At 30.8% G+C, this 25,407-nt stretch overlaps 2 protein-coding genes across 2 annotated transcripts; both read right to left on the bottom strand.

Annotated features, from left to right (window-relative positions):
- Positions 1-1,516: 1,516 nt before the first annotated feature.
- LOC133035884 (APETALA2-like protein 1) lies at positions 1,517-15,845 on the bottom strand. The gene is made up of 5 exons (XM_061112323.1): positions 15,743-15,845; positions 11,904-11,977; positions 2,458-2,508; positions 2,283-2,350; positions 1,517-2,181 (listed from the first exon to the last, which is right to left on the bottom strand). The coding sequence occupies exons 2-5, from the start codon at positions 11,945-11,947 to the stop codon at positions 1,517-1,519; spliced, it is 828 nt and encodes a 275-aa protein (XP_060968306.1). The 5' UTR covers positions 11,948-11,977; positions 15,743-15,845.
- Positions 15,846-18,834: 2,989 nt separating this feature from the next.
- LOC115710954 (AP2-like ethylene-responsive transcription factor PLT2) lies at positions 18,835-24,189 on the bottom strand. The gene is made up of 5 exons (XM_061111284.1): positions 24,093-24,189; positions 20,691-20,764; positions 20,364-20,414; positions 20,177-20,262; positions 18,835-19,928 (listed from the first exon to the last, which is right to left on the bottom strand). Exons 2-5 carry the CDS (start codon positions 20,732-20,734, stop codon positions 19,132-19,134), a joined length of 978 nt encoding a protein of 325 aa, XP_060967267.1. The 5' UTR covers positions 20,735-20,764; positions 24,093-24,189; the 3' UTR covers positions 18,835-19,131.
- Between the last annotated feature and the right edge of the window lie 1,218 nt (positions 24,190-25,407).

Raw genomic sequence — 25,407 nt, 5'->3', positions numbered from 1 at the left:
CCACACCAATGACAAGTGGACTAAGACTTTTTGCCTATGGCAGTGACCCTGTTGAGGATGTGCAACTATATAGGTCTATTGTTGGTGGCTTACAATATCTTAAAACTACAAGACCAGAAATTGCATATAGTGTGAATAAAGTCTGCCAATTTATGCAAAACCCTCTACAGTCTCATTGGATTGCTGTCAAGAGAATACTCAGGTTTATTGGAGGCTAATTGGACTTTGGATTGCACCTAAAAAAGCCAACATCCATAGACTTGGTTACATTCTGTGATGCTGATTGGGCTGCAGATCCAGACGATAGAAGATCTACCTTAGGCTTTGCCATCTTCTTTGGTCGAAATCTTATAACCTGGCAATGTAAAAAGCAGCATACAGTATCAAGATCAAGTACTGAAGCTGAATTTTGATCATTGGCAAATGTTGTTGCTGAACTCACGTGGCTACATAATTTATTTTCTGAGCTGAAAATTACTCTGCTAAGAATTCCAACTGTTTGGTGTGACAGCATGAGCACCATTTTGCTCACGCCCAATCCTGTCCTACATGCTAGGACCAAACACATTGAACTTAACCTTTATTTTGTTAGAAAAAAGGTGCAAGGAGCTGTTCAAGTTAATGATACTCCTGTTGTAGATCAAATAGTTGATGGTCTTACAAAAGCCATTTCAAGCCAACGATTCCACACTTTTAGAAACAAACTTACAGTTGAGGATGTCTCAATTCTAAGTTTGAGGAGGACTATTAGGACAGCTAAAGTTAGTTAGTCTGTTAAGTGGTGGTTAGCTTCTTTTCTGTTAAGAGTTAGTTAGGGAGTGTTATTATTGTTACATTTGTGTTATTCACTTCCTCTCTAACTCTCGATTGTATATAAGCTTGTGCTGCTCCAATTCAATGTAATGCAATTACTCTTTCTTTCTCTGCCTTTCTCTAGTTCTTAGTTGAAGCTTATCAATGGCTAAAAGGTTTAGCAAGTTGTAATAAAATCTTCAACATTAACTGCATGTTCACATATAATTTTCCCCTATTTGGTAGTGTCAACCTTACAAGGGAAAGAAAAGAGAAACAAAGAGAATACTTTACTTACAAATAAATTTCAGTTAAAAAAATAGATTTAATATTGTGTATTCTTTTTCCTTTCAAAATCTTAAGCATTTTCGGAAATTCCACATTAAGGCCCAATGGTTCCATAATTACTTGCATTTGAACATATTTAATAAAGAAGCATAATTTTGAAGAAAATATAACTTATTATGAAAGCTTTTCTTAAAACAAAACAAACTATGATTATGCAGTTAACTTGACACTGTCCTTTTCAGTTTCACATATGAAAATGGATAGTATAGCTAGCTTAGCTAGTTACTTTCATGCCAGAACATATAAATACAATTATTAAGTAGTAATTATATAACTACTACCTACTAAGTTCAAGTTTAGATAAGGAAATAAAGAAACAATAACAATAATATATGTATCTATAGATTTGGGGAATATGACCATTATGATATTATCATCATGGCTTCTTAAAGGGCTTAAAACAACTTGAACTAGCATGATTAAACTCAGACTTATTAGTAACAACATGATCATTGAACATTGCTCCATCCATCTCATCATGATCATGATCATGATCGTACGGTGGTAGATAAACACTTGACCCCATAATTTTGAAGACTGTAGTAGTCACTGGACCATCAGATTCTTCATCACCACCATTATAAGATTTAAATGCACTTGAACTTGAGTGTTGAAATCCCAATCCCAATCCCAAACCTAAACTTAAGCTTTTCCCATCTTCTTCTCTTGATGACATCATCATCAACAAATCATTATTTGCTGATGATGGTGATGATGAGTTTTCTCTTAACATGTTGGCCATGTTTATTCCTGATGAGAAATATTCTGCATGATCAGTTTGGTTCCCGAGAATATTATTAATGGTATGATCATGAAATGTCAAGTTTCTCTTCTTATTCCTTCTCTTATTATTTCCCTCCATTAATGAAGATGATAAAGTATTAGAAGTAGTACTCTCATCATCATCATCAACTGAAGATTTCATTCCATCCAATATAGCTTTGACATTGTAGCTTTTTATGTTGAAATTTGTGATGGCCTTGTCTCCTTTCAACTTAATGCTCGCAACATCAAAAGCTATGGCAGCTTCTTCTTCACTCTCTGCACTTAATTATTTGATTAATTAAGTTAATAAGTATTATATATAATTAAGTTTCATTTTATATTTATAAAAATATATATAATATTAATAATGACTTAACCAAAAGTTCCCAAGAAACTCTCTTTGCCAGGTCCCTTTCTAGCTTGCCATTTCCCACTATTTGCATGCCTGTTATGTACCAAATCAACTTACTTAATTTTGTATAAATATATGTATAATATGTATGTGTATATATATACATGTATAGAGAGAGACATGGAAATATGAATAATTACTTTACAACACCACGAAACCTGGATTTTCCTCTTGAGAAGCTGTTACTTGACCTACAAGTGTAGTCAATGCATGCATGTATATGTAACTAATCATCATCAATATAATAAAATATATATATATATAAATATACTGTATATGAACAGTTCTCTGTATTAATTAATAACTATTCAAAATGTTAAATTATACTAGTAAAAAAGAAAATATATAGTTAATTATTTGAATCTTGATTTTGATAATATGTAAATTATTTGATTTTTTTTTTTAAAAAAAATGAGTGAAAAATAGAAACAGCTAGCCCAGATAATAATAAATTTATATATATGATATACAAATTTAAGTGGTATTATCTAACTAGTGACAATTGCTAAGTTATAGTACTACTGCTGTAAGAATATTATCGATATTTTAGAATGGATAATTAAATTAATTATAATTAATTTTTATTTAAACTCAATATTTAGTTTTTTTTTTTGGTAAGTAAGCTGAATTTTATTGCATCTCAACAAAATAATTACAAGTCAATATTTAGTTTATAATTAATATAATACACTATTTCTATAAATTTAATTTGTTGAATTAAAAGTGACTCGGCCCAACTAGGTATTGACCAGGCCAAATTGTGGAAAGATAGACTTTTTTTAGAAAATGGTCAATAGTATTTTAATAACAATTTTATTTAATTTACTTATCCAATTTTATTTCATTTCATTTCCTCAATTATTAAGGAGGTCATGTTGTTTCTCCCTCTCAAGTTTCTCTCCTCAATATTCCTTATTATAAGGAAGAAATTAAGAATGCTCTATTTTCCTTTTCGGAGGATAAACCTCCAAATCTTGATGGCTTTAGCAGTGGTTTTTTTAAAAAAATTGGGGGTTGGTAAAAGATGATTTTACAAAAGTGTATTCATATCGGTCCTTCACTAGTGAGTTTTTGAAAGAGTTGGATGCTACAACTATTACTCTTATACCTAAGAGCAAATGTCGGAGCCATGTGAGTGATTATAGACCCATTGCTTGTTGCAATGTGGTCTATAAAACTATTTGTAATAGGTTAATGTCTATTTTTTCACACATTATTGTCGAAAACCAAGGTAGTGCATGGTAGGTTTATTGCTCATAATATCATGGTGTGCCAAGATATTGTGAGGCACTATGGAAGGAAGCATACCTCTCCATCTTGTATGGTGAAAAAAGACTTAATAAAAACTTATGATACTCTTGATTGGAGATTTATAGAAGAGATGCTCAATGCTCTTCAGTTTTCCCAAAAATTCATTAAACTTGTCATGGTATGCATTTTTACTCCTAAATTTTCAATTCTTTTCAATGGTTCAATGTATAGTTATTTTGCTTCCAAGAAAGGTCTTTGACAAGGAATCCTATGTCGTCTCTTCTCTTTATTATAGGCATGAAATACCTTTCAAGATTGTTGGCAAAGGTTTCCAAACAGACAAATTTCAGTTATCACCCTCGGTGCAAAGATTTGAAACTTACTCACATTTGCTTTGCAGATGAAATCTTACTTTTTTTTTTTTTTTTTTTTTTTTCAAAAGTGATATTCATTCTATTATGCTCCTGCTGAGAACAGTTCAGACCTTCTCAAAGACTTTGGAGCTACAAGCTAATGCCTCTAAAAGTGCTATTTATTGTTGAGGTGTGACTGACTTGGATATTCAATATATACTTGATGTTTCGGGTTTTACTTAAAGTACTTCACCTTTTAGATATCTTGGTATGCCTATATGGGCAAATAGCTTTTAAAAACTAATTGTACTAGTATTATGGAGAAAATGGTTGCACGAATCAAAGTTGGAGTTTAAAAATATGTCTTATGCAGGTAGGTGTGTACTTATAAACTCAGTACTCATCTCAATTCATACATATTGGGCTCAAATATTTATTCTCCCAAGTCTATTTTAACTAAAATAGATAATATTTGTAGAGCTTTTTTTGTGGAAAAGTAGCTATGATTTTTCGGCCTTGGGTTATATATCATGGTAGCAGGTGTGCCAACCAAGGTAGCTGGTGGGTTGGATTTTCGTTGCATAAAAAATTTAATCAAGCCATGCTATGGGAAGATATGTTTGGGACATAGCTTTGAAAAAAAGATAACCTTTAGGTTCGTTGGGTACAATCGGTGTATATAAAGAATGATAATTGGTGGAATCATGAAGTCCCATAAAGGAGCAGTTCGTATTGGAAACAAGTTATGATGGTGAAAAACTTGATTAAAGATAGAATATATATAGCTGATTTTATGCAGCAGAATTTTTCTATTGAAAAGCTATACCAAAAACTATGTCCAAGGAGCCATGAAAAGAAGTAGAATAAAAGTATTTGAAGTAGAATGAGTAGTCCAAAGCACAAAATGATAGCTTGGCTTGCTATATCGGTTATTAAAATTCAGTTGTATCAAAGAGAGCTACTGGATGATTTGTGATAGTGAAACTAAATCTCATGAGCATCTCTTCGTCAAGTACAATTACAATTAAATTTATATCGAAGATGTTGATGCAATGGGCTGGTGTTGGCTCCAAAAATTACACTCTTAAAGGTCTTTTAAAGTGGATTAAAGGGTGTCGGGAGTCAAAATTTAAAAGAGAGATACATTTCAATTCTTAATGTATATATAGTATTTGATAACTAGAAATGATGTACTTTGGAACCAAAAAGTCCCCCTTGATAGAATTTTTATGATTTTATTTTTGATGAACTCTTGATAGAAAAATTATTGTAGATGCAAAGAATAAATTTGTTTTAAATTTTATCATTTTAAAAATGAGAAAGTGAGTATTGTAGATCAATTTTGGTTTGCATATACTAGTAGAAAAGTGTAAAAAGTGATGTGGTCGTAATTAGTTTGTTTAGAGAAATAAAATTCATCTTTTTTACTAAAAAAATATATATTATAAGAATTAATTGTTTATGTTCTTATCTAATTTTGAATAAGAGGGATGTTGGTATTGAGTTTATATTTATTGATGTTTGCAAATTCTTATTACCCTACTAATTTTTTCACCCTTATTTTATAGATTTAAAGCTCAAAGTATTATTAAGGTACTATAAATTTTTTTACTTTTAGTCACAACAAAACTTGTAACTAAAAGTAAAAAAGTTGTGACTAATTATAAATTATCATTCCTATATTGTGACTAAAAAGTCTGTTGCTAAAAGTATTAGTCACAAAAATTATAATTTTTTGGGATTAAAAGTATTTTTAGTCATAATACTTGTAGTGACTAAAATTAAATTAGTGACAATTTGTGTCTAAATAAAATATTTAGTCACAAGCAACCTTTATGTTGTGACTAAAAGTCACATTTAGTCATAAAAAGTTTTCGCTGTCATTAAAAGTTGTCACTAAAAATTATATTTTTTACAGTGAGAATTTGGAAGCATCGATAATTAGAGGTACAAAATCTTAATTTTTGTGTTTGATATATTCAATCTATAAAATTATATACATAAGATTATTTGCATGTCTCTATATCATTTGATCTAAAATTTAACATCCTATGCCATGTGTAACGTGCGTGTCAAGATGGCACGTTACAAGTTAGGTGATGCCTACTAGTTGGCCAAGTGGTGCTCAAGTAGTGGCACATGTTGGTGTACATGTTGGTGGCATGCTGATGCTTAGTTTGTATGGCAGTGGCACTTTCGTAAATATCTTCAATATTGTCCGGAACGGGACGGGACTTAGTATTCGCCATTTATTTAGGTCTACAAATACAATGGTGTAATCGAATTGGAGAAACTATGTGATTTGGTATACGGTTTGTCCGAATGTCTACAGAGGCAAAATCATGTATGTTCCTGGTAGAAGGCTAAAAGCTGAGAATGCTCTTTAAAGGAGGGACCCTGGTGTCAACAATCCACCACCCCCTTGCACCTTGGTGTTAAGCGAGCTACTACTAGTCAGTGAGGCTAGTAGAGCGGGCATATGAGGACTGCGAGGGGACTCATATGTCTCCATGATTTGGAGTACTCATGGACATTATCGGACCGACCCGGTAGTGCGTCTAAGAAGCTGCCAGAGGTTAACGGGTACGTTTCCATTGGCTTGCCGGTATGCCGCTTGCACGGGACGTGGCCCAAACCTTCGAGAGACATTGTGGTGCGCCTTGGCCACGAGTCTTAACACGAGATGACACAGGTAGTCATTCGTGGTCTAGTTTGCATGCGCGCATGGGATGGATGCACCATGTGGGAAAGGGACAGAGGTCTAACGTATGCTGCTAGTTTGGTAGCTTGTCTCAAGGGCCTGCAAACATGCGTGGAGGTATGGCGCCTTGAGGATTGGTCTATGGACGTATGGGAATCCTTGAGGGATGAGGGTGACTATTCGGACAGTATTGAATGGGGCATGATAGAAGTGTTGGCACGTCGGCTTGGTGTTGGCATCTTGCCACAGATGCTATCTTGGTCACGAGTGACTAGGTGAGCGTCGGTGTTGGGATTTTCCTTATCATAGTGAGAATCGATGGATAGTGCGAGTGTCTTGGCTAGAGAGCCTCGATGCATGGATGCACTCATGGATGCTTGCGAGCATGACTCAGTGGGAGTTATTCGAGAGACAGAAGTGTGCACGAGGCACACAGTCGCGCAAAAAATGAGCCCATTGTTACTCGAATGGTTGGAAGGCTGACCTTGACTTAGAAAAGTCAAGGTACCGCACGGGTGTTCCGCTGCCTGAAAAGGTGAGCCCGTGACAATTGGTATCAGAGCCAGGTTTATCTCAGTAGGAGGTGAACCTAGTTGGCCTATCCTAGAGGGGATGTAAGTGTGTGGAAGGATGCTAGAAAGATAACTACCACGTGTGATTGTAGAGAGGTGCAACAGAATGTTTGAAACTTGTTAGCATAGTACAAGGTTGATTGGGTAGTCCATACTGTATGCTTGGTACACTAGGCCGAGTTTTCCTGAGTGACACCGTAAGCTGCAGGAGGCGCTCAAAAGGAAGCTTGTTGGCATGGGTGTGGAAGTAGTGCAGGGGCCCCTAGATTCTTGTTAGTCACGATAGTGGTCGAGAGTTGATGACCGAGATGGTTCAATTTGAGATAGACATGGAATGCTTCGGTTGCTACATGAGTGTGTCAAGAGGGACGCACATGGAGACCAAGGGGGCAGAGGCCCAATCGTCAGTGGATGGTTGTACTTGGAGGTGTTCGCGTGTGACTTTTATTTGATCCATATGGAAGCGCCGAGATAGTTGAGTGGGATGTATTGGCTTGTTAAAGCGCCAGTGGGGGTAAGTCACACAAAAGCATCGGTAGAGATGCGTAGTTGTGGAATGAATGCATCTATGAAGCCAGTTGGGCTACGAAGACTGAGCGCAAGTGTTAAGATGGCACTAGAGTTTGAGTGGAGGCTAGAGGGCTGTGCCAGTGGGACTTAGTCGTCATGTGAGCCTACGAAAGTCAAGAGGGGTGCTAGAGTTTGCATGCACTTTTAGATGGCATGGTGTGCATGAAGAGTTGGGCGGTCAGGCATTCACGTGTGAGCATGTTGTCAAGGACGCCAATAGATGAAGTGGGGGAGAGACCTTCACGGCTCACTCATCAGACTAGGGATTCATTACAAGCATCGAGATCAGTATCATGGAGATGGATTATTGTTCAGGATGTAAAGTCAAGAAGACTCGGGACACAGGCAATGCCAGTTATCTAGGGTGAAAGTCTGTAGGACTCAGGTACTAAGATAACATCATGGCAATGTTTGCCTAAGGTGAAAGTCACCAAGACTAAGGTACTAAGGCAACATATAAATGTCGAGGGGTGAAGAGTCAGAATGACTGAGGCATTAGTTCAACATCTTCATCAAAGTGACATTTGGAATGGAGGGACCGTTTGCGAGTATGTGGTTAGCTTGCGAGCTATACCTTGAGGGGTATTCCTCTAAGAGAAGTTCTTCCCAAGTTGAAGTGGGGGAGCCCACTAATTCATGTGTTTGAAGAATCAGGGTACTTGTTCAGTTTTGGTGTGTGAATCCAGAGGAAAACACTACAACAGATGGGCTGTTCAATGCGAAGACTTGCATGATTGCTACAAGCTGCAGATAGACAATATGTAGGGGCATAGGCTTGGATCAAGACTGAGCTAGTTTGCGGCATGTTATGGGCATATTTTATGTTAATGGGGACACTGTAAGCCGAATGGTTCAGAGAGCATATGCCGATGGGAGATAGTGGATTGGGATGACTTCAAGTCTTAAGAGTAAGACTGGGTGTTATCAAGTTTGTCAAAAGTTAGAAAGTCATCAGAGGATGCAAGGTTGATTTTGGGAGATAGACTTGTGAATAGTTTTGAGAGCCGACACAAGCAGGAGCCAGAGGGCAAATTCGTGGCTTTGGGTGATTGTTAGATCATTGACCGCGTGAAAGAAGCTCAGAGGAGCATGTATGTAGTGGGTCAGTAGGACCTTTTGCATGAAGTCGTGGGTGTGCGGTAGGGCCAGAGGGCCAATGTTGAGAACTTTGCAAAGAGATTTTGTGCAAGAGTGCACTTGGTGCTGCATTGGGTGAAATTGGCTTGCGAGCCTCGTTCAGGTGGAACACACTAAATTTTATCCTGCGAGAGGAGTATCTTGCTCGATTGCCATCAGGAGGATGGTGCGCCATGGAGTTGGCGTGTGAAGTTTCTGGAGGGACTTGTCCAGAGGGACTTGGCTTCAGTGGAAGCATGTTCTGTAGGTGCCGTTGGGTACGGTTGGTTTGTGAACCTCACCCCGAGGGGTGCACCATACTTAGTCCTTGTAAAAAGGAGTATGCATTGGACAATTGGCGGGTGAGCCAATAAAAGGATATGTTAGCTTTAGGGTCAGTGTTGCAAGGGGTACTTGGTTGACTGGAGGGACATTGTGATAGACTTAGAGGAGTTCATGTTGGGGGAAGTATTCTAGTGCGGAGGCACTACTCCATGGGAGATATCAAATAGCGACAGTGGCACAAGTTCTTTGATCAAGTCCAAGTATGGGCGAGAGATATCGTCACCAAGAGGGTGGTTCTACAGAGGTAGAGGGACAAGGGCAGACTTAAGATTCAAGAGAAGCTTGGAGTAAGCTTAGGAGTCAAGATCAGGAAGATTTGCCTACAGTTCGTCGATGAGGGCATCGACATGTTAAAGTGGGGGAGAATGTAACGTGCATGCCAAGATGGCACATTACAAGCTAGGTGATGCCCACAAGCTGGCCATGTGGTGGTGAAGTAGTGACGCATGTTGGTGTGCATGTTGGTGTGCATGTTGGTGGCATTCTGATGCTTAGTTTGTATGGCAGTGGCATTTTTGTAAATATCTTCAATATTGTCCGGAACGCGACGGGACTTGGTATTCGCCATTTATTTGGATCTACAAATACAATGGTGCAATCGAATTGGAAAAACTATGTGATTTGGTATACGGTTTGTTCGTATGTCTACAGAGCCAAAATCATGTATGTTCCTGGTAGAAGGCTAAAAGTTCAGATCGCTCTTTAAAGGGGGACCCTGGTGTCAGCTCTCCACCACCCCCTTGCACCTTGGTGTTAAGCGAGCTACTACTAGTCAGTGAGGCTAGTAAAGCGGACATATGAGGACCGCAAGGGGACTCATATGTCTCCATGAGTTGGAGTACTCATGGACATTATTAGACTGACACGGTAGTGCGTCTAAGAAGCTGCCAAAGGTTAACGGGTACATTTCTATTGGCTTGCCGGTATGCCGCTTGCACAGGGCGTGGCCCAAACCTCCAAGAGACGTTGTGGTGCACCTTGGCCACGAGTCTCAATACGAGATGACACGAGTAGTCATTCGTGGGCTAATTTGCATGCACGCATGGGACGGATGCACCATGCTGGAAAGGGATAGAGGTCTAACGCATGCTGCTAGTTTGGTAGCTTGTCTCGAGGGCCTGCCAACATGCGTGGAGGTATGGCGCCTTGAGGATTGGTCCATGGACGTATGGGAGTCCTTGGGCGATGAGAGAGACTGTTTGGACAGTATCGAATGGGGCATGATAGAAGCGTTGGCACGTCGGCTTGGTGTTGGCATCTTGCCACACATGCTATCTTGGTCACGAGTGACTAGGTGAGCGTCGGTGTTGGGATTTGTCTTATCATAGTGAGAACCTATGGACAGTGCGAGTGTCTTGGCTAGAGAGCCTCGATGCATGGATGCACTCATAGATGCTTGCGAGCATGACTCGGCAAGAGTTGTTCGAGAGACGGAAGTGTGCATGAGGCACACAGTCGCGCGAGAAATGAGCCCTTCGTTACTCGGATGGTTAGAAGGCTGACCTTGACATGGAGAAGTCAAGGTACTGCACGGGTGTTCCGCTGCCTGAAAAGGTGAGCCCGTGACACCATGTCATATATCAAGTTTACATATTCTTATTGTAGTACAAAAATATATATAAAACTTCCTAAATACATTTTGGGGGAAAATCAGTAGTATTTGTAAAAAAAAATTTGTAGAAAGGTAAAGATCGAGTTTGATAGCTTGGAATGATGTGTGTCAACCAAAATTTTTTGGAGGTTTTGAGTTTTTGAAATTGAACAATGGAATATGGGAGCTTTAGGAAAATATGTTTGGGACATAGCTCAAAAGAAAGATAATTTATGGGTAAAATAGTTAATTCGGTTTACATAAAAGATCAAAATTGGTGGAGCTAAAGCTCCACAAGGAGGGAGTTGGTATTGTAAGAAAATAGTAGAGATGAATAATTTGATCAAAGGGAAAATAGATTTTGCTAGTTCTTGACTATGAATTTCAGCATCTCCAAGCTCTGTTCAAAGATTTGGCTCAGAGAACAAAACCAAAGCTTAGAATTCCTTCATTTGGAATATGTATAGTTCTCCCAAGTACAAATTTATAAGTTGGTTAGCTTGTAAGCAAAGACTTTAAACTTGGGATAGACTAATCAATTTTGGTATGATCTTTGATGGTACTTGTCTCTTGTGTAACATCGATTTAAAATCGTATAACCATCTTTTTTGGCTAGTAAAGAAGTCAACATAGAGTTGTTTGTTTGGACATAGATTATGATCAGAAATCCAAGTCTTGATACCATTAAATTGGATAAATAGATTTTCAAAGTTCAGGAGAAATTATTTTTAGCTATTGTAAATGCAACTGTTTACAAAATTTGGGAAGCTAGGAATATTGCACTTTGGGAGGCTAAGATGTATAAAGTTTCTATAACTGTAAATAGAGTTAAAAGAGAAATTTGTGATAGATTTTCTCTTATTAAAAAAGAAAAAATCAGTGAAAAAGATTTAGATTGGTTTGATAAGTTGAGAATTCTCAACTAATTTGTACAGGTTGAATTGTTTTGTAAGCTTATTTTTGTGGTATAAATTTACTCATTTACCAAAAAAATGATATGTGATGTTATAGAATATTGTTGGGCACCATAAGATACCTTATAACATTATAGTACTCTTTGATCTCATATATATATTTATAATATTACCTTCGAACTGTTGCAACAACATCTTGGTCTGTCATATTTTCCATGGCTTCTATTGCAGTTAGATAATCGCTTATCTACAAAATTATTTCAATTTAAAAGATCAGATAACAAGATATATATTATTCTTTCCTCTCAAATTATTATAAATTCATTTATTTTTACTTTAGTTATAATTTTAATATCTAGCACAAAACTTAACCTAATTAAGAGCTTAAAGGCTCGTTTGGTATGCCGTATAAGAGTTGTATTGTATTAAATAATAAATAACACTATGTTTGGATAAAACAATGTATTGTATTAATTATTACGACTAAATTTTTTAATACAATATATGTTGTATTATTTAATACATAACAAATAGTCCGTATTAGCTTGTATTATAATATTCACTACAAAAAATTACTACTTTTAGTGACAACCTTTTAGTCACAACATAAATTTTTTGTGACTAAATGTGACTTTTAGTCACAACAAAAAGTTACTTGTGACTAAAACATAGTATTTAGTTACAAGTTGTCACTAATTTAGTGTTAGTCACAACAAATATTGTGACTAAAAATACATTTAGTCACAACAAATTGTAATTTTTGTGACTAATGCTTTTAGCCACAGACTTTTTAGTCACAACACAATAATGATAATTTATAATTAACTACAACTTTTTTATCTTTAGTCACAAATTTTGTTGTGACTAAAAGTAAAATTTTTTGTAGTGATTTACAAATAATTCGAGATCAACACCAATCTCTCACCCAAACCCAGACACGGGACCCGGACCTGAACCCCAACCCAAACTTGGGACCCGGACCCGGACCCTAGACCCCACCCGAACTTAGACCCGGACCCCGAACCTGGACCCCAGACCCCAAACCCTAGACCTGGACCCGAACCAGACCCAGACCCGTAGTTGGTGTTGTAGTCGAGTGTATTGAAAATATATTATAACTTTACATAATCTATTCACTACTACAATTTACCCTTTTAGTGACACTATATAGTGACGCGCAGAAAAGTGCGTGTCACTAAAGAGTTGAGAGTAATTTTTAGTGACATGCATAATTAGACTCTAAACATTCAGTGTTAGCCTCTTGTAACGTGTGTCACTAAAGAGTAAAACAATTTTTTTTTTTTTAAATTTTTATTAATATAAAAATATTGGCATATAGTGACGCGCCAGGCGTGAATGGATAAACATATCCCCACACATCTGGCGTGTCACTATATCATAACTTAATTTTTTATATAAAATAGTACAGTTGTAATTGATAAATAAATAAATAAAAATATATTAATAATGGTAAATCATGGTTATTCACGCCACCCTCTTCTAAATCAATTACAATTCTCAATTCATTAAAACATTATCACCCAATATAAAAAATTAAATAACAAAATATAAAATAAATATAATAAAATAAAAAAGGAAAAAAAAAAGCTGAATACAATCAACATATTTAAAAAAAACCTTAGTTATCCTATTTCTCTCTATAAATTTATTTATTAAAAAAAAAAACTAAAAAGAGATATAAAAGGGATATATTAAATTTAATTAATTATTTATGGTAATAAATAAGCACGATACTCTAGAAAAATAATTTTTTTTGAGAAAAAGTTAATGCTGAATTAATAAAAAAATTTAAAAAAGAAATAAAGAAAAAAGAAAAACAGGTGGTCTCATACGTGTATATACACTTTGACTCTCTCTCCTTTGCATTCAAATTGCAACAAATAAACCCTAATTTTTTTCACAGCTATCTCTCTTTCTCGCCTATCTCTCTCTCCCTAAAATATATTTCTTTCAGCCACCAGATTCACCATTCTCCCTTTCCTGAGCGGCATCAACCTCTGTCCATTCACCATAACCGAAGCTCCAACTCCGCCCCTCATCGTCGATTGCAGCTCCACTGTCGTTGACGTCGATCCTCCTCGCGTGCCCAACTCCTCCTCCGTCTACAAGCATAGCCAAGCAGTCCACCATTTCTCCAATATTTCTCTTGCCTGATCTCCCTCTCTCTCTCTTGCTCATCTCCCACTCTAACTTTTAGTCTTAGATCTAATGGTTTCTTCTTTTTTAGGTGACTTCAAGATTGGATTGAGAAACTTTCAGGGTTTGGGCGCATGCAAGGAGGATCGAAAACTGATATAGGCGGTGGTTTTGAGTTTGTAGATGTGGTGGGAACTTCAAACAGGGATTTACTGAATCTGAAATTTGTTGTTTTTCATTGGATTTTATTTTTTAAATCAGTTTTTAGGGTTAGTTTTTTATTTTGTGTTGATATATGTTAATTTTTATGGGATTAGCTAGATCTTTAATTTGTATTGTATTTGTTTATCTTTGAAATTTTACTGATATTTTATTTATGATGAATGAAATTGATGTTTATACCTTACAATAATTAATTTAGAATTTGAAATTTTTATTTAGTTATTTTGAAATTTTGCCCCAATAACAGAAATAAGCAAAGAAAAGAAAATTATTAATATTAGTACAATAAAAATAAATAAATAAATATTTATAAAAATAAAAAAATAAAACTCTATATTAAAAAAATTATTAAAATAAATAAATAAATAAGTATAGTGGCACTTTTTGGGTGTCACTATATCTCCAAAAATATTAATAAAAAAAAATAAAAAAATAAAAAAAAGGATATAGTGACACTTCATGTGTGTGGCTGTTACATTTTCAGTCTGACAAAACCTGACTCTATACGTCTATAGTGACGCGCAAAAAATGAATGTAAAAGGGTTCAGTGACACGTTTGAAGTGTCTCTAAAAACTGTCTTTCCAGTCACCCTCATTAGTGACGCGCGTTGAAGTGTCACTATATAGTTTTAGAGTTACTTAAGGTGTGTCACTAAAACCCAATTTTCTAGTAGTGATTAATACAAGTCAATACCAAATATTGTATTGTATTAAATAATACTAATATAATACAATATAATACAACACAATACAATACACTACAATAGCGTACCAAACGAGCCCTTAAAGGACAAAAAAGTGTTAATATTGGTTATCAAAGTAATCACGCTAATTAGGATACCTTGGAAACAAAAATATTGCAACAATTGGAATCATCGGATTTTTTTTCCATAAATTATAACTAACTTTTAGATATTTTTCCATAAATACAAAAAAAAAAAAAAAACAGATTTACAGGTTTTTTTTTTAATATTTGTACAAATATGTATGTTTTTATTTACAAAAATAAGAATTATTTCTTTTTCTAAATATCTTCACAATATTAACATTATCACTGTGTTATTTACACGTCATTTTATATTTGTACTATATTGTTTTTTTTTTTGAGAAAAAGATATTTGTACTATATTGTTAGAATGTTGCTTTTGCTGAATTTCATAAAAAATATTAAAATAAATCCGTAAAAATATAAAAAGAAAAAAATATCATTGTAACTAATTTGTGTAAAAATGTCTAACTTTTATTTATCTCTCTTACAAATCGCTAGATCAATAATTGGAAAAAGTTTTTTTTTTTTTTTTTTATTTTTACATTTTAAAATAATTTTTTTTTGCATTTTTACGAAATTCTACATAGAAACTCCTATTGCAACTAGCGCTGTAACTTAAATTGCAACAAAAAATCGTATAGAAACTCCTATTGCAACTACTTTAGAAATTCAAACCATAAATCTGAAAAAAAAAATTAAAAAAACAGTATATGGGATAATTTTCTTAAAAAAAAAATAATAATTGGATTCATCATTTTTTTATTATTATTACTATTTATTCTTCAATTATATTGATTATTGAAAATTTAAATAAATTAATTCATATCATTTTTTTATATTGGTTCAAATTAATAACATATATACCGGAAAATTAGTTTGCACTGAAGTTCCCCAAAACTTCAAAGAGACCAAATCATGAGCTCTGGCTGCATTTTCTTCCCTGTCGAATCTCCCTGCTCATTCCACTCCAAATATAGTTAATTTTTTATGTAATTAAAGATTATGATTTATAAATATATATATATAGATATTTGGCATTAAGTTTTTAATTTTAATTTTTTTGATATTGTATCTATTTAAAAAAATTTATAATTCTTCAAGAAATTCATAATATAATTAATTTACAACACTTTATTCTATATACGTATAAACTAAAATAAGTATTTGAACCTTATTTTTTTGTATTATAAATTTACTATCTACAATATATAATATTATATATTGATATAAAATAAGTATACATCCTTTATATTATAAATATATATATGTATACATATACTTCCTTGCTTGATAGTATATATATAAGGTTGATCATGCAAAACTACTTACCAAGATAAACTGCAAACAAAGAGAAAAACAAGAGTTTGTTATTATGCTTCTAACTTGAATAGAATACATATATTATAAATAAATAAACAAAGAAAGGTTAAAAGAAAAAGAATTAATGTATGTATGCATTAATTAATTATTAATTAAGTAAATAAATTTAATTACTTGTTCTTCCTTCCTTTGGTAGATAACCGTTGTCATAAACATGAGCCACGAATGTTGTTTTATCTTTGATCCTGCATTTGTGCGTGTGCATATATATATACATATAATTATATTATTATAACAAATTAATCAAATTGTTGATTATTATTCCATCGATTTTTCTGATAACTAAAAAACTAATGTTGTATTTGTGGGAATATATACATAGAAAATTTTTAAAGCATCCTAAGTAATAAGTCCACATCTTATTATAATTATAACACTTAAATATTCTAAAAAACGTTATATACATGCAGTTCATAAATATATTTGTTTGTGTGATAATTAATACTTTCTACAACATTACATGATGGTGATAATTAGCTTTCTTTTAGCAAATTATATTTGTTTATATTAAGATATATACATATGTATATATATCATTGTGTGGCTAGCTATATTAATTAGGTCCGTCTGATGACTTTAGCCCTAAGTCCAGACTCCTCTATATATGTTCTGAAAAATAGCAAATTAACAAACAAATATAACATAAATTGATTAAATTAAAGGTACAAAATTTATATAATATGTCTATAATATTTTGATGCAAAGTATTTCATTAATAAAATTCATAACAAGTTGAACTGCCTAAAATATATGGTATTATTATCTCATTTACTCAGCTTATAAGACCCTTCAGAAGACAAAAAAAAAAAAAGAAAAAAAATCTCTCTTCTAATATGTAAAGAAAATCAATTAAACTAAGACAATATGAACTATCCTTTCAAAATAGTTAAGTAGATTTAAACACAATTCCCACAAAGAGAAAGATCGATGAAAAGAAAGAACATGTTTTTATCAAAATCATCGAAATTAAACTTATTGATACATATATATAGATATATATTTATATAAGTATATATACTGACTTTTGGACACCGCGATATTTTGAGGATTTGAGCTTAAAATTTGGTGTGTGATCATTTTCAAAATCAGCAAATGCTTGGTTGACTGGATGGAGCTGTTGCTTATTATTATTATTATTATTGTTGCTGCTGTTGATGCTCTTTGAGCTACTTGACTTGAAAATTTCCATTATATAAATATAGCTAATATAGCTAGGGCTCACAACTCATCAATCACAAGAGTTTTTTCCTATACACAATAAGACCAGACCACCATTAGATAATAAGAATTAGGGTATAATAATTAAAGATTTTAAGTCCTCTAATTAATTTCCTACACCATACAAATTTAAAGGGAAAAAAGAAAGATCAAGAAAAAACTACACATGCTTGCACTTCTTAGTTCTTCCATATACAATATTGGCAGAACTGGTTTTTACACATATAAAAGAGCAATATATAGGGTCATTATTTTAAAACAAAAATAATACCTAAAATATCATAGAAAAAAAAAATCCATGTATATTTTAGATTGTGAAGAAAAGTACTCAAGTTAAATTGTGTGAAGAAAAAAGGTTTTTTTTTTTTTTGAAGTATATACTAGAGCTTCATTAGAATCTAAGGCCCTTCTAGCTGAATTGAATTGAATAATTCTTAGGGAAAAAAAAAAAAGAAATTAAACCCACAAGAAATTAAGAAAGTAGAAATGAAGATTTTGGAGACATGAAATTCTCACTATTAAATTATTGATTCTTACCTGGAAGGAGCAATAAGGTTTTGCACTTGTTGCTCAATTTTGGCCCTTCTTTTTAAAGCACAAAAAAGTTAGAAGTGAAAAAAAAAAGCTAAGAAACTGCAACACTACTCTTGTGATATGATATATATATATACACATAAACATATATGTATATGTATATGTGGCCGTCCAACGAAAATTAAAGAGCATCTTTTTTCATATTCTTCCAGGAGGGAGACACACGTTTAAAGCATTTCTTCTTTTTTTCTTTTTTTTTTTTTTTTGGGTTATAATAGAAAAAAAAATCTGAAAAGGTTTAATTTCCAATGGATTACATCATAAATACTATGGATTATGGCTGTAGTAATAATATCTCTGTGCATTTACTATTTTCTTCCTTATACAGCATTATTTAATATAATTTAATTGTCTGAGATATGTTGTCAAATTTGAGGAGGAAAAAAAGGAAGTATATCATCATGAATTAGATATTTTACCATATTAATAATCAAACCCGAAATATACTTTAGTATAGTACAATTATTCTATTTTGTATTTTTTGTGAAAGACATAATCACTTTCGGCAAATACGTACATACATTACTTAACAGTTGTGAAGTTTTTATAGCTGAAAATTTATGATATCTCATTTTTTTTTTTTTTAAGTGGGCAAAAACTGATGATACATTCAATATTTACTTACAAACCGATAAAAATACACATATATATATGTATATTTTATTATTCTTTTTGAAACACCAAACGAGATAAGTATTATGTTCTGAAACAATGTTTAAGATTTGTTAAAAACAGTTATATAGTTTCATTGATTTTTATATATAAATATAGAAATGAAAAAAGTGATCATCATCATTCATCATTTAACTAACATATATAATATATGAAGAAGCCTGAAAGCTCTTCAATTTAGTCCGACATATATATATTACAAACCATCAACATTAATTAAAATTATCCCAATTAATAAAATGTTCATAATTAGTAGTTTTATTTCAGTACTTAACAAAGGGAAAATTAACTATATATATAATGCTTTATTTCATATGCCACGAAACCCTAACGATGATGATCAAAGTCACTATCTCCCAAACTGATGATCACTGTTAAACCCTAGCTAGCTATATAGGGTTTTGGAGGAAGCTGAGGAAATCTTGATCACTACTAATATCAAGAAAGAAGTTATCAAGATCAATGAAATCATCGTCTGTTGAATAAGTACTATTCATCATCATCTGATCATGATCCATGGCCACCTCTTGTCCAGCTTGATCTGTAGTAGTAGCAGTAGGCCTAGGGTTTGATGACTCCAAGTTATTCATGATGTTATTATTATTATTATTATTATTATTATTATTATTATACTCTCCATCAATACTGGCCAAGAACTGATCAAGCAAGCTAGGGCTAGGGTTTGTGGAGGTAGCTACTGGGTAATTTGGCTCATGAAAATCATCAAATAGTTTATTAACATCAAAGAACTCATGATGATGATGATCAGATTGGAACCCTATGAGCTGATGATTAACAAGGGAGAAGGTGGTAGGGTTTTGGTTGGAATAATTTGGAACAGAAGAAGAGGAAGAAGAAGAAGAAGAAGAGTTTTGTTTTTTGGTAGAAGAAGTTAATGATGAGGATGAGTTGTTGAGTTTGTGCTTCTTGTTTTTGGTGTTGTTTTTGCTTTTCTTTGTATGTTTTCTTTTATGTGATGATTTTTTATTAGCTTTGAAACGACGAAGAAGATCATCAACATTAGTCATCCTCAACTTCTTGGAAGCTCCTTTGCCAATTGGAAGAAATTTGCTCTGAAAAATTCTTGTGAGATCATAGTTATTATGGTCAAAGTTTGTAGCTGCGGTCAACCCTTTCAACCTTATCACTGCAACATCATAAGCTTTCGCTGCTTCCTCTTCAGTTTCTGATCATAATTAATTCATAATTTAATTAATTAGTCAATGGAACCAAAACAACACTTAATTAATTATAGTTTCTTAAATAATAATTGAAGAAATAAGCCCAATCTTAAATATAGCTAATATAGCTAGCCTAATTATGTGACATTAATAACCCAAAAAGTTAAAACATAATTAATTAATAAAATTAATTAATAATAAGATTTAATTGGGTAAATTTGATTTTTGTAAGGAAAAATAATTAATTAATTACCAAATGTTCCCAGATAAATTCCCCTAACTCCCTTTCCTTTCCCCATTCTGGATTGCCATTTCCTACAACATGTGTTCCTGCTCAATCTGAGTATAAACAAACAGAGAAGTAATTAATTTATCCAATATATAATATGAAATTAATTAATAGAATTATATATAATAAATATTTGATATTATATATATACCTTGAAACTCCACGGTAGCAAGATATGCCCTTGGCAAAGCCATCGCTTCTCCTGAAATAATTTGTATTTATTAATGTACTTAATTCAATGTTTAATTAAGCTAGCTAGCTTACAATAATTAATCAAAAAAGTTAATTAAGTAATTTTATAATTATTTAATAAATTGATATAGTAATTGATCTAGTTAAAGCATTTTAAAAAAAATGATCTAATTATAGCTATATATAATATTAAAATAGCTTGAAATGACATAGTAATCAAAATATATATATATATATTATATTCTGTTAATTTAATAATTAATTAATAAAATTAATTGCTAATTACCTTCTAATTAAGAGCAAGTATTCTGTTTTGCTCATGGAATCCATCTCCTCTATGTCCTTTGTATAGTTAGTTATCTGCACCAAGATTAAGCATATATATATATATGCAACATAATTAATTAATTAATTAATTAAACACTTTCTAATGTAAGATTTAAATGTAATCATATCATTAAATATTTGTATAGCTTCATCTCCTCCAAAATATATTTAGAGAAAAATGATTTCTAATAATGTTTTACGCGAAACCAACCATTAAAAATAATGAAAATGTTAAGAAAAATATTTATAATGATGTTTTACATGAAGTGTGCCTCTAAAAGTCGTATTTATATAGCACTTAAAAAGAAAATGTGTCGATCCAAATTGTTTTTATTTTCAAAATATAAATGTAAAATTAATTAATTATAAGTTTTGGCATATATTATATGATATTAATTTATTAATTAATTCTCTTCATATTATTTGTACATATATTTATAAAAATGACTTAATATTATATCAATTAATTATAGTACTTGATTTACTAATTAATTGGCATGTTTGAAAAAGTAACTTTTGAAGAGGCTTTAGATGAAACGCGCCGCCAAAAGTTATATTTCTTTAAAAAAAAATATACGTTTAGTCATGAAACCAACATATATGATATGATGAATTTATTAACTTAAACGTACTTATTTTGTTCTAAAACACAAATCAAGAGAAAATTTATTTACACAAAATGTGCCACTAATTTTTTCAGGGGAACTACTATAATTTATAAAATTTAATTATTAAGTCATTTTTATACTTATTATAACCTACTACATTGTTAGAAAAAGTAACTTTTAAAGACGCTTTACATCGAAACGCGCCGCCAAAGGTTATATTTCTTAAAAAAAAATCTATATTTAATTATAAATACATCATATAATATAGAATTTATAATTATTATATTTTTAATAATTCTTTCTATATCTACATATATTTTACTGGGTTGATCAAAATATTTTGTTTTTTTTTTTCTATTCTAAGACACATTGAGAGAAAATTTACCTTTAATGGCAGGAAATGAGTTTTATTTGCACTCAAAAAAATTTATAAATACATCTCATTTTAATAATTTTTATTTTATATAAAATATGTATTTTTAATTATATTAGTTTTTTCTTTATAATTTTTTTTCTATAAATCATATTCTTTAAAAATATTACTACCAAGCAAAAATAACTTATATTTTTAAGGGGTCTTTTCAATATTATACCTAAAATTGATTTTATTTATAAAAATACCTTTAAGAAAATTATTTGCACAAATACCGATTGCCACGTCAGTATAAATACCGAAATATAAAATAATTACCGAAAATTGAAAAAAATAAAAAAATCTCGCTTCCAGAAATTTTAGTATTTTGCAAAGTTTAAAAAAAGCAACCTTTTGGTTGCTTTTGATGTAAATAATATATCAATTAGTTACTTTTTATTAGAAAAAAATTAATTCAAGATAATTTTTTTCTCATACACATTTGGTTGCTTATTTTGATCAGACAACTTTAAAATTAATATATATAATAATTTTCATATTGTAACTAATTCTATTATGTTTTAGATACTATTTGGTAACTTTATAAGTTTTTTTATTAACATATTAAATTCTTTTTATTAAATAAGTTTATTATTAGTATACTATATTTTAACTTTTAAATACAAAATAACAAAAGACTTTAAGTTAAGTTATGATGTTACTTGATATGTTAAAGTTTATTAAATTTTAAATTTTATTACTTTTTGTTACAAAATATAAAAAAGGAGCAAAAAAATTTCTTTTAACACATACTAAAATGTAAGAGAGATATCTAAATGTTAGAGGAAAAATAAAAAAAATAAGAGAAATAATAAATTTAGAGAAAAAGAATAATAAAAAAATAATAATAAATGAAGAAGATTTTTTCAAAAAAAACAAATTAATAAATAAATGAAGAAGATAATAATGTCAGAAAAAGAAGAAGTAAACAAAAAGGAAAAAAAAAAAGTAAAAAGATAAATATTGGAGGAGACTTATAATTTCTTGTTTAGATTTTAAATTATAGTGTGTTATTTTGTTGTTTAAGAAACCTTAGTCTAACTTTTAATTTTAGTCATTTTTTTTTTGTAGCAGAAAAATATATGCTTCTAACATGTCAAAATGATCACTTTAAAAAATAGATTATAATAGTGTAATTTTTGTGTCCAAATAATAAATTGCGTGGCTGAAAAAACTTTAGAAATAAAAAAAAAATAAAGAAAGTGAGAATAATAACAATTTGTGTCGTTTATTCACATAATTTTTTTTTAAAAAAAAAATATGATTGCATATCAACTAGGAGAGTCAATAAAATGTAAAAGAAAAACATATGGTTAATTTTTAATTTTAGTAGGCGTGTAGCGGTATTTAAAACAATAAAATGGTCTAAGAAAATTTCATAAATACAATTCACGTTGATACATATAATTATTTTTTTTCTAAAACTACTAATTAGATTAAAAAACAAAAAAGAATGTAAAATAATAAAAAAAAAAAGAATAGAATGTAAAAAAAAAAAAAAATATTTAATCAACCTAGTTTACTATTATTTTGAAAAAATAAGATTTTTATTAAAAAAAAAAAAAAGCTACTGTCTAGAAAAAGAAGAAAAAAAAAAAGCTAGCATGTAGGCAGAGTTTAGGAGAGAGAAGCAATAAATATACATTGGTATACCTATCAAAAAGAAATACCTAAATTGTGAGTATTAAAATAGGTAAGGGTAAATTCTTAAATAATTTAATAATAATAGTTGTTGGTGCAAATATTTCTATTTTTAATATTATAACAAAAAAAATAAAAATAAAAAATTATGAAAATTCTATTGTAAAAATAAAAAAAATTATATATGATGTAATAAAAAAAATTATGAAAATAAAATTAAATTAGTATTAAAATAAATACAAAATAATGTGAGAAATAATTTTTTTAAAAAATATATATTAAGAGTAACTTTTAAAAATCATTTTAAGCTTAAGTTTTTCAAATATTGAGGTGCCCAGAACTACACTTTTATTATTTTCATTTTAGGGCAACGACTATTTTTTTTTACTCAATTCATTATTTATATCATATATCATATCTAAATATATATTTTTTTTTTACATATAACCAGTTCAATAATAAATATTCTTGTAAATACTTATTTCAGCAACGTGCATTATTTTATAAAAAGGAAAAAAAATATTATTCAAAATAATAATATGCGGACAAAACCTTACAAAATATAAATATCTGTGGACGAAATGTAACCATTAATTAAAATTACACCAAAAAATAAAATAAGAAAATTATAACAATCCTTCTATATATTTAATATATTTAGTAGTAAATTTTGGGTCCCGAAATGGGAAAAAATGCATACCGGAAAATTTATAGGAGCGTTCTTGCCCCAAACCTTAAGAGCAGCTAAATCAAAAGCTTTCGCAGCTTCCTCTTCTTTTTCATATCCTCCCGCTACACCAAATTATTTAATATGTAAAATAAAAAATAATAATAATGAGATTGAATATAATTTTAGCAAATTTATTCCGATCAACAACACAAATTATTTAATTTTTATTTTTAAATTTACCATTGTGGTGTTTGAGCTAAAATGAATTGTACAAAACTCAAATGCCAAATAATTAGTTGGATTGAAATTATATTCTACTATATATGGACCCTTAGCATTTTCTTATTGTAATTAGTAAATTAATATATTTGTATTTATATAAATAATTAGGTGCAATAATTATTAAAACAATCTAATTAATTGGTACATTACTTACCCACATAAACTATGTGTCCAATAATATCAGATGAATCGGAAAAGAAGAAAACAATAATATATAGTTAGTCACATGTAATTAATTATAATCGAATGTGTATGCAAATATATACATGAAATAGTATAATAATTTTATAATATATACTATAATAATTACTTGTCTTTGATTTCACACTTGGGTTGGAGTTATCCCACAAAAATGCATCGAAACGTCCACCGTACCTATTGGTAAAAATATATTTCATTAATTCAATAAAATTATAGTATCAAAAGACCTTAGAAACATATATAGATCTAGAGAGAGAGTATGACGTTATTTATATAATTATATTTTCGTTATTTATAGTAATGTTTATATTATAATTAACAAGTCTTAACTCATTATAAAATTTTGGTAATTTGATAAATGTTAATTTGGTTTGATTTAGCAAAAAAAAATGTGGTTCTATCTCAAAATTATTGATAATTAGTGAAATAACTGATCATATTCTTTAATAGATCTTGTATTTAATTTGTATTCTCTTGTATCATTATTTCACTATATTAAAACTTAGCTGGCTGGAAACATTACTTTTGATGAAGTGAGTCCCCTTACAAATGATTAATTAAGCTATTTGTAATTGGTGATTCATGATAATTCATTAGCGATTTCATAAAGTTAATTTTATACCCCTCTTCATAAATTTTGGGTCCTCTCTCTAGCTAGTTAAATTAAATAGCTTGTGGTTTGTAGGGCATTACATATTTAGTTGTATATTTTATACATTTCATGGTAAGTATATAATATATATCATCATATATATATATACTCTTCATGTGGTCTATATATAACAAACTTTTCACTTTCACTTCTACCATTGTAGAAGCATTTCCTATTTTTCGTTCATTATGAAATTAAATCCCAATTTCT

The sequence above is a fragment of the Cannabis sativa genome, chromosome 3 (genome assembly GCF_029168945.1).
Source record: "Cannabis sativa cultivar Pink pepper isolate KNU-18-1 chromosome 3, ASM2916894v1, whole genome shotgun sequence".
Classification (NCBI taxonomy): Eukaryota; Viridiplantae; Streptophyta; class Magnoliopsida; order Rosales; family Cannabaceae; genus Cannabis; species Cannabis sativa.
The sequence above is the reverse complement of the archived record's forward strand: the minus strand, read 5'-3'. Positions and strand labels throughout refer to the sequence as shown.

Coding starts and splice junctions, on each gene's coding strand:
- LOC133035884 (XM_061112323.1), bottom strand. CDS start 11,947: ATGGAAAATATGACAGACCAAGATGTTGTTGCAACAGTTCGAAG. Junction 2,509..11,903: donor GTTGTTGCAACAGTTCGAAG/GTAATATTATAA, acceptor CTACACTTGTAG/GTCAAGTAACAGCTTCTCAA. Junction 2,182..2,282: donor GAGTTTCTTGGGAACTTTTG/GTTAAGTCATTA, acceptor AATTAAGTGCAG/AGAGTGAAGAAGAAGCTGCC.
- LOC115710954 (XM_061111284.1), bottom strand. CDS start 20,734: ATGGATTCCATGAGCAAAACAGAATACTTGCTCTTAATTAGAAG. Junction 20,415..20,690: donor TACTTGCTCTTAATTAGAAG/GTAATTAGCAAT, acceptor AAATTATTTCAG/GAGAAGCGATGGCTTTGCCA. Junction 20,263..20,363: donor TGCTACCGTGGAGTTTCAAG/GTATATATATAA, acceptor GTTTATACTCAG/ATTGAGCAGGAACACATGTT.